The 13,043-nt window shown below is 33.3% G+C and overlaps 1 protein-coding gene across 5 annotated transcripts in view; it reads right to left on the bottom strand.

Moving 5' to 3' along the window:
- Positions 1-13,043, bottom strand: part of EPHA3 (EPH receptor A3) — a 411,826-nt gene that overhangs the window by 377,859 nt on the left and 20,924 nt on the right. For 4 of the 5 annotated variants that reach the window (XM_044940608.2, XM_044940609.2, XM_006077278.4 and 1 more), the window contains exon 2: positions 10,224-10,288. In XM_044940608.2, the coding sequence (XP_044796543.1) occupies positions 10,224-10,288 (65 nt within the window). Of the gene's footprint in view, positions 1-5,308; positions 5,380-10,223; positions 10,289-13,043 lie in introns of all 5 variants that reach the window. The other variant, XM_044940607.2, reaches the window with a different exon arrangement.

Below are 13,043 nucleotides of genomic sequence, written 5' to 3'. Positions count from 1 at the left end.
CTCCGGGAGTTGGTGATGGACAGGGAGGCCTGGCGTGCTGCAATTCATGGGGTCACAAAGAGTGGACATGACTGAGCGACTGATCTGAACTGAACTGAACTTATAATCACCTCTTTAAAATATGGCCTTTGAATAATCTCCAATATCTTTAGTGGGGCACATAAAATCTATTATAAGCTGATCTCAGTAACTTTCTAGGAATGTTTCATAGTCATTTTCCAGACAACCTTAAATTCAAGTAACTCTTTGATAGGGAATTTTCATATTCCTTATTCCAATTTCACTATCACTTAATTTATGGCTTTTCTAATCTTTTGGCTTTAATGTTATCTCTCTTTTCATGAGCAATGGATGAAAATGTATAAATATCTTCAGCATTTACAAATACTCAAGCTACTACAATCAACTCAAACCAAGCTCCAAGATTACATAAGAGAAACTTGAGAATGCCAAAATGAATTCCTGTTACAAAAGTTCTAATAATAGATTCCTTGAGTGGCTGGTAAAATGCCTATTTTTCCTGCTATGTGTTTATTGTAATATCCTAAATTTTAAAATATCCAGAACTATATTTATCATGAATTATGCATAGTGCTACATCAACAGTTTGGAAAAAACTATAGCACAGCACCATATCAAGCAGAAGTCAATTATGTTCATAAGTAATACCTGCTTCATTATAGCAGATAATGATTTTCTAGCACAGTGATTCCCAAAGTTAAACAGCATGAGAATCACATGGAAAGCCTGTGAAAATACAGATTGCTGAAACCTGATCCCAGGATTTTTAACATAGTAGTCGGTCTTAGAAGCCCAGAATTTTGCATTTCTAATAATTATTGTTTAAAAATGAAAAACAATTTCAATATATTAGTTTATATAGATACAGCTATATATGTCTCTGTAGTTTAATATATATGTATATATGTAGTTTTATATAACTGTATATACATAACATATATGTGTGTGTGTGTGAGTTGTGTATGGTAAGCTGCCTTACTACCAGAATGAATAAAACAAACTTGTAAACAGGCTATTCAGAAAATTGAGTATACTATTCCCCTTGATGTTTTTCTTCTTATGTCCCCTGTAAAAGGGATAAATAATTTTAGCAAGAAATCTGGGCTATTACATTGATAATTCTTCTTCATATAACATTTCCTGAATAAAGTGAACATCATTAGCAAAAAACAAAACTGATAGTAATCAGTGAGCTACGAAGTTTGCAGAAATACTTGAAGTGGCTTGTATTGTAAATGTTATAACCTTTAAATGTTCTCAGGTCCAATGGCTATCATTTGGGACATGGGACTTATTTAAAAAGTGTTTTACGCTGTATTTTTTTACAGGCCAAATTTAATTTCTTTAAAAAAAAATCTTTCAAAAGAAATGAAACACCAGTGAATAATAAACCTAAAGGTCAAGACCATTAATTTATGAAATTAAAAAGAAAATATTTAAGGAGTAAAGTAAATAAGTAAAACTTTTGGGAAAATTATGATTTTTATAAATTCCCATCAAAATTCTTGACTTACACTTAATGAAATGACAGAATGGAAATTCGTCTCCATTGGAACACATATGCTACATTTATATCCCATATTCAAATGAAAACTTGGAAACTTGAAAATACAACATTTGTTCTAAGTATGCTCTTTATTTTAAGGGAGCTGGACATTTCCTAGCAATACAAAAATTGATATCCAATCTGCTATATACCCTTTTGTACATGTGTCAACAAATTTAATGTAAAATAAGTATGAAAACCATTCTTTTTTAAGTTTAATATCTATATTTTGGTTATTCTTACTTTAATAATTTCTTTTTTATCAGAAAGTTCTTTCACTTGAAGTTGCACAAAGTAAAATATTTTGGTGCTAAGAAAGTTGTTATTTTTATAAAATGCTATCAATATGACAAATCACTAGAAGCAAACCTTTACTGTCAATTTGAATTAAAAAAATGAAATCTACATAATAAATTTATTAAATTATTAAACATTCAAATTAGACATGAAAATTATTTGTGTATCTTAGCTTTTTATTTAACTTTATAATTACTTATGTTAAATGACTAATATCATTTAAATGTTAAATATCACAAAGCACAAATTTGTGGGTAAAGCTGAAATAAAGAAAACCCATTCAAATATGTTTCAAGACTCCTTTCCTCTAAACCCAACAAGGCTATACATCAAAGCAAAAAAAAAAAAACAAAAAAAAACAAAGTATATCACATGTCATATTTAAAAAATTCTAATTCAATCCCCAAAATACAAACAAGCACTGTTTTGATACAGAGAGGAAGATTTATACAGAAATATACAACATTATCAAAGAAAAATATTTCTTTTTCTTTAAACACTAACATAATTTCTGATAAAATAGATACAAGATAACATTTTAAATTTTATAAATTTAATATTGCTAGAATAAATTCTATTTTTGTTGATTTCTACCACTTATTCACCTTCCACCTTATTCTATAGTGTATTTTGCTTCAAGGAAAGGTTAAAAAAGACCTATAAAACTTTGCCATGTTTTTCTAATTAATCTGACAACCTTCCTTGAAAGGTCAGCACAGTAGGTGAAAGTGAACATAAAATATATATATATAATAATATATATAAAATATATAGCATTGTTCATCCTAGGCAGAAAAATTTTAAATGACCAAGAATCACATATGTCAAAATTTTTATTTTCCTGGATGTACTATTCAGCATATGAAGCAGACTTTGGACTGTGATTCACAAAGGCAGAGTCCCAGGTGGTTATCATTGACACACAGTTGTCAACATATTCTTCCTACATTTCAGACACCGTTCATAAAATGAAAGGTAGAAATCCAGTAGATAAGACTTTTAGAACCCAGACTTCACAAATAGCAATAATTCCAATATTGAAGGCAAATTATACTACAATAGAGACTTGTTTTAGAGAGTACTTTTATTATTTCCATTATTCTTGATGATTCACTCAATTCTAAATATTTCTAGTTTTAGGTAACTGGAATTTATTTGCAGGATACCAGATTTTTACCCCTAGACAACAGCCTATATAATTTTCAATATAGAGCTATCCTAAGCTACTTTTCTTTTTCAGTTAACTTCCAATGCATAGGCTTGTTGTATTTTCTAAATATGTTTAACTAAGTAGGTCTGCTAGTACAAAAAATAATATATGTAGTATAGACATAGATGTATATCTATACTATTATATATGCATATTTATATATTACATAAGTACATCTGTAATATACACTCGTACATATATAATATATACACTATAGTATGTGTAATTTTACCTAAGTTATGCCATTGAAAAAAGAGTGAAATCATTAACAGACCCTATCTAAAACAGATTGGAACATCAAATTTTTCTCAACAAATGCAAAATCAGTGTTAGTTTCATTGTCCTCCCTTGTATTGGAAAGATTTTATTATTTACTTATCCAGGTAATTTAAATTTATGGGCAATTAATCTAAGAAACTTAAATGGGAGAAAAACAGGGAGAATTTCATGAAATGGGAATTGGTGTCAAAGAACTTGCCATTTCCAGGCTGAGATAAATATCAATGAAATAACTGCAATAACATTTAACTACATGCTGAGGCGGTACAACAAAGAACAAGGCAGATGAGCTAATAGGTGTTATATTCTAGTCTTGGGGGTGGCAGGAGGGTGGCATATGAGAGTTAGAAGTTATCCCTGAAGAAGAAATATTAATATCTGAGGAAATTCTAACCACTTAGAAATTTAAATAAATAAATTGGACATAAATTTACCTTATTTTTATTCTTTCAATTCTAAATTTCAAGATTATATGCAAACTTTGATCTGTGCAGCTTCAATGAAATAACAATCATATGCTGCTAATGGTAATATTTTGAGCTCTTAATTGAGAAGAGGTATTAATTGGCATCCCAGGTAATACTATCAAATTTTCCTTTTTCAAAATTCAACTCTAAGACATGGTGTAGACTGAGATTTAAGCAGACGTATCAATGAATTGACTATTCATTAGAAGGGCTGATGCTGAAGCTGAAGCTCCAATAGTTTGGCCACCTGATGTGAACAGCTGACTCATTGGAAAAGACCCTGATGCTGGGAAAGATTGAAGGGGATGACAGAGGACAAAATGGTTGGATGGCATCACCAACTCAATGGATATGAGCTTGAGTAAGCTCTGGGAGATGGTGAAGGACAGGGAAGCCTGGCATACTGCAGTCCATAGGGTTGCAAAGAGTTGGACATGACTAAGCAACTGAACAACGGCAATTAATGAATTTAGCAGGTTTCGATTAGAATGGAAAAATTGTAAAATTTGTCTAAGATTAAGAAATGATATCTGTAAACCTATTTTACATACATTTGTGTATATGTATATAGATAGATAGATATACATAATTAGATATATAGGACAATCTCACTTGCCCAACTATCATTTACTCTAAAGTGCTGTGACTTAGAAATTACTGTTATGCCTCAATTAAATGTGAGGATAAATGCTAATGAAGGTTAATAGACTTGCATTAGATCATACAGCAATAAAAGATACAGCCAAAATCCAAATGCAGATGTGCCAATTTTACATGATGTGCTTATTCTATTTTACTATTCTTCCTGTTATCTTTGACATCATCTTAAAGCACAAAAAAAGACAACCTGGGAAAATACAGATAACATTGTAGGATAGAATTATGCATTGCCATAGCCTTCATTGAGAAATCAGGGTGTCTGACCAGGAGATAAAGCATTGCATCCTATCAGGATATCTTTACATGGAAAGTATGAGAAATACAAAAAGAGTGGATTCAATAAGGAAAACATATGCCTCCACATAACTCAGAGGTTCTGAGATGTCAGGGTTCCTGGATGGTCTCTCTAACGCTCTCTGTCTTTACCTTTCTGGCCATTAAGGGAGTGCAGGTCCTCCAGACTGGACACTGGGCCATTACAAAGCAAACCCAGAGGCACAAAGCACCTGGCCTCCCCATGTTTTTTTTTTAATTATTAATTGGAGGACCACAATTATAATATTGTGTTGGTTTTGGCCACACAATAACATGAATTAGCCATTAAGTATACATATATTTCCTCCTTCTTGAAACTCTCTCCAACCTCCCAACTCATCCCACCCCTCTAGACTGTCACAGAGACCTCCTATCTTTTTATTGGAAGGAAACTTTCCCAAAAGTCACTGGAGTCCTGTTCCAATTTCACTGGCTTTACATACTCTTGCCTAAACCAACATTGGAAAAATGACTTAATTATCATGATTTGCTCTCAGATGAATCAATACTTACCCTGCAAAGTAATAGAAGGGTCATTTTCCAGGAACACATAGGAGGGTGAAAACATGAACCGTTTCAGTGTTCTATCAGCAAAGAAAAAACCAGGGAACAAATATTGGGTGAGCAACCAATGGGGTCTCTATTTGCCAGGAGACTGTTTTCTATTTAAGTACATTATCACTGTTAAGACAGCAATAAATAACTAGGAAAATCTTTATGAAAAAATACCTAAAAGAATTGAAAGATGGAGGTGGTTTAATTATTTTTAAAATTTACAATTGATGATTTTGAGACTTCTAATTTCACCCCACCCCTCCTTCAAATCTGTCTTCATTTTCTTCTCCTTAGTTGAGTTTACTTAATTGAGTCAAAGTTCTTGATTCCTTTGTACTGCTTAACCATCTCACCAATACTATCCTAAGTGAAAACTATGTAGCCTATTTCCCTCTAATCTCTCCTCTGTAATCATACACTGACTAAGACATTTCAATCGACCAGTCAATTTAAGTACTAGTCATGTGTAAACTATGGATTCTTTCTATATTATGATCCAACAATATGTATGGGCTTTGATATGTGTTGATTATTTTCTAAATCAAAAAAATATTTAAACTACTGAAGTATTTACTAACACTTCTGAATAATTAAGCCCCAAATTCAAATATTATTGATGTAATTCATAGTTTATAGGGCCAGAGAAGGTTAATTGCTTGTTTACTTTACTAAAGTGAACAAACAGTACCAGAAAATATCCATGTCAAAGAAAACTTTTTATTGAAAATAAATTGTAATGAATTATCATGACCCTCCTGATAATTTCAATTGACAAGTTTGAGTAATATTTCCATGAAATTTACTAAAGAAAACCAAAGTTTCACTAAACTTCTTCACAGATATTTTTCCCATACCTAATAACAAAGTACCAAACTGAGAGCTCAGATGATAATCAACTTGCAAGAGACCTGGTTTTGATCCCTGGGTCAGGAAGATCTCCTGGAGAAGGGAATGGCAACCCACTCCATTATTTTTGCCTGGGGAATTCCATGGACAGAGGAGCCTGGCAGGCAACAATCCATGAGGTCGCAAAGAGTCGGACATGACTGAGTAATTAACACAACACCATACTTTTCTACCAGGTTTCCTTTAAGATATGAAGCACTATTTAAAAATAGAGATAGAAATAATCCTCCCAAGAAAATACTATAAGTCAGTTCTAAGGTTTTATGTGTGAATATATCTCTGGAGAAGAGGATGACTAGGAATAGAAAATACTATATATGAAGGAATGAGCCGCTCTTGACAATTTTCCCTCAAATAATAATTTTATATAGCTCGGGTGATGCAATCATTACATGAAAGACATTTCAAATTTGGGAAGAACTATTGGTCTATTTCTTAAAACTTATATTTAAAAAGATCTGGAATTTAGAGCTTCTGATGGAAGTATGGCTGGGACTTAAAGAAGTTGCTGAGTACCCCTAAGCTCTTTTCAGTGACCATAACTCCTGATGGATCACCATTATCCACCCCTTGAGTAGGGGTTTCTCAGCCTGGAAGCTGACATTTTGCACCAGGTCATTCTTGGTTGAAGGAAGCCGTCATGTTCTTTGTAAGATGTTTAGTTGGACCCCTAGTTTCCACACTAGATGCCAGTTGTGCCCTGCCTACCCAGTTGTGACAGCCAACGTATGTCCAGACAGATATCCCCATGGGGCAAAACCAAAATCGCCTCCCCACTTATCTACCCCCTCATCAGTTGAGAACCATTTCCCTAAATCAAAAGTACCATATTTTCTATGCCACTTGTTGAGTCAAACTCACAGAAACAAAGAATAGAAAAGTGGTTGCCAAGAGGTGAGGGTGGGGGAAATGGGAAGGGGTTAGTAAAATGGTACAAACTGTCAGCTGTAGAATAAGGACTGAGGATCTAATGTATAACCTGGTGACTAAAACTGATAGCACAGTATCATAATACTGAAATTTTCTGAGAGAGTAGAACATACATGTTCTCAGAAAAAAAAAACAAAAACAGAAGAGAGTAGGATATTAAAGTGATTAAGTATTCTGTGACATCATTATAATTTTTCCCTCCAAAGTTTATATTTATATTTTAGTTAACCTGAAAACAGATGCACTTCTACTTGTTAGGGTTAATTAATTAAAATAATAACTAGTTCAAACTTATTTCTGGCTATCACTTCATTTTTTATGGAAAACCCTGAGGCATATATATTACTACTGGTTTAATTATCTATTCCTTTTAAAACTAAAACAAACACAAAATTCTTATATCCTAGTCAAATTGAAAATGGCAATGTTTAGGCAATAAAAATAATAAATTGAATCTACAGGCACAAATGATCATACAAGCAAAGACGTTAAATCCCAAACTTCAACTGACCATAGAGTTTTCAGTCAAGAATATCATTAGTATCTCAAAAAGAAATTAATATTAACATCACATTTTCTAAATTAGTGCTACTTCCGCATGGACATTATGTACTACAAATGTACTACAAATCAACCCAGGACAATAATTTACATATTTGATTTTTCCTTTTCTCTTTTAATAAATCTTTTGGGACTTAAGGTATTATAAACATCACTATCTGTCAGGGAGATGTTTTTTTTTTTCTCCCTGCTAGTTTTAATGATAAGCTTGGAGAGGTTGGCCAGCTATTTTAAGGCTATTTAATGCATCTGAAATAGGGAAGTCACAGCTGCTAGATAAACCAGAAAAGCCATGAAGAAGAGGCCAGAGCGCCTGAGGTCAGCTTTCTGAGGCTGAAGGAGAGACTGAAAACTGTTCATGAGAAAACCATAAGTGATTCGTAGGAGAAAGGAGGTGGGAAATCATGCAAGAGATGGGAAAAGTAAGGGTAACTTGCCCTGAGGAGTGTTTCTTAAATTTAATGTGCTTTAATGTGAATCACCTGAGACCATGTTAAGAGGCAGATTCTGACTCAAAAAGGCTGGGGTGGGGCTGCATTTCTGAGAATCCCCCACATGCTGACACTGCTGATTGGTGCATGCACACTTTACATGGCAGGGTTCTAGAACACCCTTCCCCATCCAACATATATATGGAAATAAAAGTGTTAACTTTGTTCATCATAAAATCTATGAGATAAACAAGGTAAATGAATTCATTCCCCAAATATTCAATATGAGAAATGTTTTCTTTATACCTTCTTTAAAGCAGAAAAAAAAGAGAAGTAAACTGCTGCTTTGATATTTAAGTTAATTTATTTTAAAAATATATTTTCTATTTATATTTATAGATATAAAGAATTAGTATGGTTCTGCTTTTCATATCTTCCTAGACAGCAATCATATCTTCTATGATAGGTTATCTTATGGAGTAATGAAAAACTCAAATTTCTAAAATCAACATTATAGTTGAGTATGAGTTGGACAGTGAGTTTTAAATCAGTATTCCAGCTCAATCCGGAGTTTCTATTCATTTGTTATGACTACCCAGGATGTGCTTTATCTTAACCATTTGATTCCTTTTGCACCTATGGGAAAACCAAATGCTGGCTTACTTCATACTCTCCCTTTCTGAGCCATAAACCAAGACCTGATTATGTGATAGGTTTTGGCATTATGTCAATGTCAAGGTGCACCAGAAAGAGAAGCAGATACAAGATGACAGATAGATGAAGTATCCCTGATGCAAAACATCCTGTGGTGAGGAAGACGCTGCTAGTAAAAATTAGTATGTTTAGGCACAGAAATCGAAAGACTGAACACCTAGTCAAAGTAATTATAACCTCTTTGAAAAGAGGACGGTGTAGGAATAAAACAAATAGGAATATATACCTTTTTTCCTACCACAACTATTTTGAAATAGCGCTTTGTATTTTCTACAAGCTATCCTTGGAAACAAAACAGATATGTTTAGGCATTTTTTGTCGTTTTTTAGGAAGAAGAATTTTCCAAATGTATGAGCCTCTTTTTCTTCTGAAACAAAGAAATGTATGACAGAAAACCACAAAATACTGTAAAGCAATTATCCTTCAATTAAAAAAAGAAAAGGAAAACTTTCTCACACAAAGAATCATCATAAAAGTTTGGGTCCCAAAATGGCATACACTTTAGTAACCTGTGTCTGGTTTCATAACATTAAAGGTACATACAAAGCTTAGAATTTAAAGGCAGCCATATTTTTCCTGGCTTCCCATTTGGTGCTAGTGGTAAAGAATCCACCTGTCTATACAGGAGATATGAGAGACGGTTTGATCCCTGGGTTGGGAAGATCCCCTGGAGGAGGGCATGGCAACCCATTCCAGTATTCTTTCCTGGAGAATCCCATGGACAAAAGAGCCTGGTGGGCTATAGTTCAAAGGGTCGCAACGAGTTGGACATGACTGAGCAACTTAGCAAGCATACATATTTTTCTTAAATAAAATGCCTAATTTTAAACTGACCTAGACAAATTGAAGACAGTTTAAGCAAAGGAATGACGGGAACGCAGGTTCACAGTCTCGACAAATACATCCTACCCTACTTGGAATTGTCTCCACAGTTGATTTTAAGGCTACAACTCCAGAGGTGACCATCTCCAAATACACATTTTCCACATCACTTAAAATTTGTGAAGTCTCTTCTCAACTCACTGATTCTGACTGCATCACAAAAAGATGTTAGATATCATGCTTAGATCATCTGCATGATGACAGTAAGAGTCAAACCATTTATTTTAGTTCATTCAAGCTATGGATAATTCAGAAGAGGAAAAAAAAACTTCCAAATGCTCGATAGTTCCACTGGACACAAATATTAAGCTGTGTTAGTCCATGTATTGACTACAGTGATAAACATAATTTCTCATCAGAAGTATAGGAATTCCTGTTCCCAATAATCCTAATCTCTAAGAAAGGCAATGCACAGAATTGTGTTCCTTTCGATAGTTAACCAAACTCACCCCATGTGACGGATAGGAGATCCATCCCAGCTCTCCTTGAATGGTTTTTGAATCCAGTAAATTGACTGAAAAAAAAAAAAAAAAAACAGGTACACAAACACAGTTAAAAGGAATGAATTCTATTTAACTCTGTCAAATTGATGTTGTGTGTGTTGCTGAAATGACAACATGTTCAAAAAACACGACTCTGCTCATTCTCATTATATGTGTATGATTAATATAAGAAGGGTATTACAAAGAAAAGAAATAATAGAGAAAAGCAAGGAACCAGAAGTTTCTGTGACTTTTTTAAAACTGTTTATGTTAGTTTATAAATATATTCAATATACTGACAGAATAATTTCATGTTTAAAGAGGACACTATAAAAATCCAAAGTAGGAAACATTAATGCAAACAAGAAATCAAAGTAACTGCAAAGACCATTAAATTTGATAAATTGACATATGATTTCACTATAAATTAGTTAAATATGATTCCCTAGTGAATCATATTTTTTACATATTTGATATGGCATCTTCATACTGTCCCTGGCTAAATATATTATTCTGTAATGTGTATATTTTTAATACTGTATAAATTGTGTACTTATACATAATGAATAAAATGCTTAGCTACCAGTTTGAGGAAAAACCAAAGTAAAATTATGCATTATAATCTCACCTGTATAAATCTTTACTTATTTAAAGAAAGTATTGTTACCCAAAGGCTTCAATACTTTTGCTCAGAATTTTCTGATAGTTATTAAGTCTGATAAATGATAAAATATAACAAGAATGTGACTGCATTTTGAATATATTAAGAGAAAGGCAAATGATTTAAGATCAGAAAGTATTAATTTAAAGTGGATTAAAATATAAAAAGGTACTTTATTAACAAAGGGCTTGTGTTGATTGTCAATCTGTTAAATAGTGGAAACTATGGTTTTACCCCATCCTTCTCTAAATTAGAAAATAACCCCATGATTGATTAATGTAAGATGCAGAAGAAGTTTACATAAAATATGAAGGTATCATTAACATGAACTAGAGAAGGTGAATCAATAAATATAATAAGAGAGACTTATTTTGAAGGGTTCCATATATTCATAAGTCAAAACATAACATTAATATAGGCAAAGTACATGTCCACATGCTGTCAATAAAGTGTTTCATGATGCATGAAAAGCACCACTCTTTCTTTAATCATCCCATTTATTATCTTACAAAGGAAACACTACACTTACAAAATGTTAAGAAAAAGAATTATATGTGATTGATGTTAGAATTCTGAATTTTCAAGCATTGATTTTAAAAGATATTTGGTTAGATGAAAAATATAAAAGATGAGTATAAGAAAAGTTTCTAATCATTAAGTTAAAAAAGATCAAATTCTCAAAGTCAGATTCTCTGTTTTGCAAGTAAAAACAAACAAGCAAAAAAAAAAAAAAAAAAAAAACACACCACAAAAAAACCCCCTATAAACTTAATCTATTACACTGGGATTCCTTAATGATTAAACTTTTTTCCCCTCACAAAAAGTTAATCCCAGTGAGAAGTAATTATATTTAGGTTGGAGAAGACTCTTGAGAGTCCCTTGGACTGCAAGGAGATCCAACCAGTCCATTCTAAAGGAGATCAGTCCTGGGTATTCTTTGGAAGGACTAATGGTAAAGCTGAAACTCCAATACTTTGGCCACCTCATGCAAAGAGTTGACTTATTGGAAAAGACTGATGCTGGGAGGGATTGGGGGCAGGAGGAGAACGGGACCACAGAGGATGAGATGGCTGGATGGCATCACAAATTCGATGGACAAGAGTTTGGGTGAATTCCGGGAGTTGGTGATGGATAGGGAGGCCTGGCGTGCTGCAATTCTTGGGGTCGCAAAGAGTCGGACACAACTGAGCGACTGAAATGAACTGAACTGAAATGAAAAGAAGAAAGCTGTCACATAGATCACATAGTGTAATTTCCATAATGAAATTATTTCCCCAGATATCAGTTTGGAAATTAACAGTATGCTTAATTATATTGAAGTTACCTCTGAAAAATGATTCGTTAAAAAAATCTACCAGTTAATGTTACAGATAATATTTTAGATTGAGCTCAGTTGCTCAGTTGTGTCCAACTCCATTGACTGTAGCCTGCCAGGCTCCTCTGTCCATGGGATTTCCCAGGCAAGAATACTGGAGTGGTTTGCCATTTCCTTCTCCAGGGGATCTTGCCTACCCAGGGCTCAAACCCATGTCTCTTGTGTCCCCTGCATTGTCAGGAAGATTCTTTACCACAAGTGACACCTGGGAAGCCCAGAATTTCAGATTAAATCATGTTAAAGAATTTTTGCAAATATGAGAATACATCCTCACCTTTAAAGAATGTTACCAACATTCCTTCTGATAAAGACACACCTACTTCAGTTGTTGTTTCTGTCAGTCATCAAGTGATTTCCCATTAGGTGATTTACACTCAGGGATTTTCATAGTGGAATCTGCAGGGCCAGGATTCATAAATCATTAGATCATATTTGTAATGTCTTTAGGGATCTAAGTGATTCAAAGTTTTTGTGTGTATGTAATAATTGAATATGTACTAAATGATGAATATATGTCACTCCATATGCTAAGATGAATGGATGATTTAATTTCAATATTAATAACCAGAGGGAAAAAAGTGTTTGAGGCAAGGTAAATTAGATTTGGTAAATTTAGTAAATTACCCATTGGAAGATAGGTTGTTCACTAAAGAACTATATCCTTAAGTTTTCTCTGATGATAATGATGAGGGGGACAAGACTAGATTAATCACATTAGCATTTGGTTTCTACTCAAAGGAGAAAGGCTAAG

Source organism: Bubalus bubalis, chromosome 1 (genome assembly GCF_019923935.1).
Source record: "Bubalus bubalis isolate 160015118507 breed Murrah chromosome 1, NDDB_SH_1, whole genome shotgun sequence".
NCBI classification, from domain to species: Eukaryota; Metazoa; Chordata; class Mammalia; order Artiodactyla; family Bovidae; genus Bubalus; species Bubalus bubalis.
This window is presented reverse-complemented; position numbering and strand designations above follow the sequence as displayed.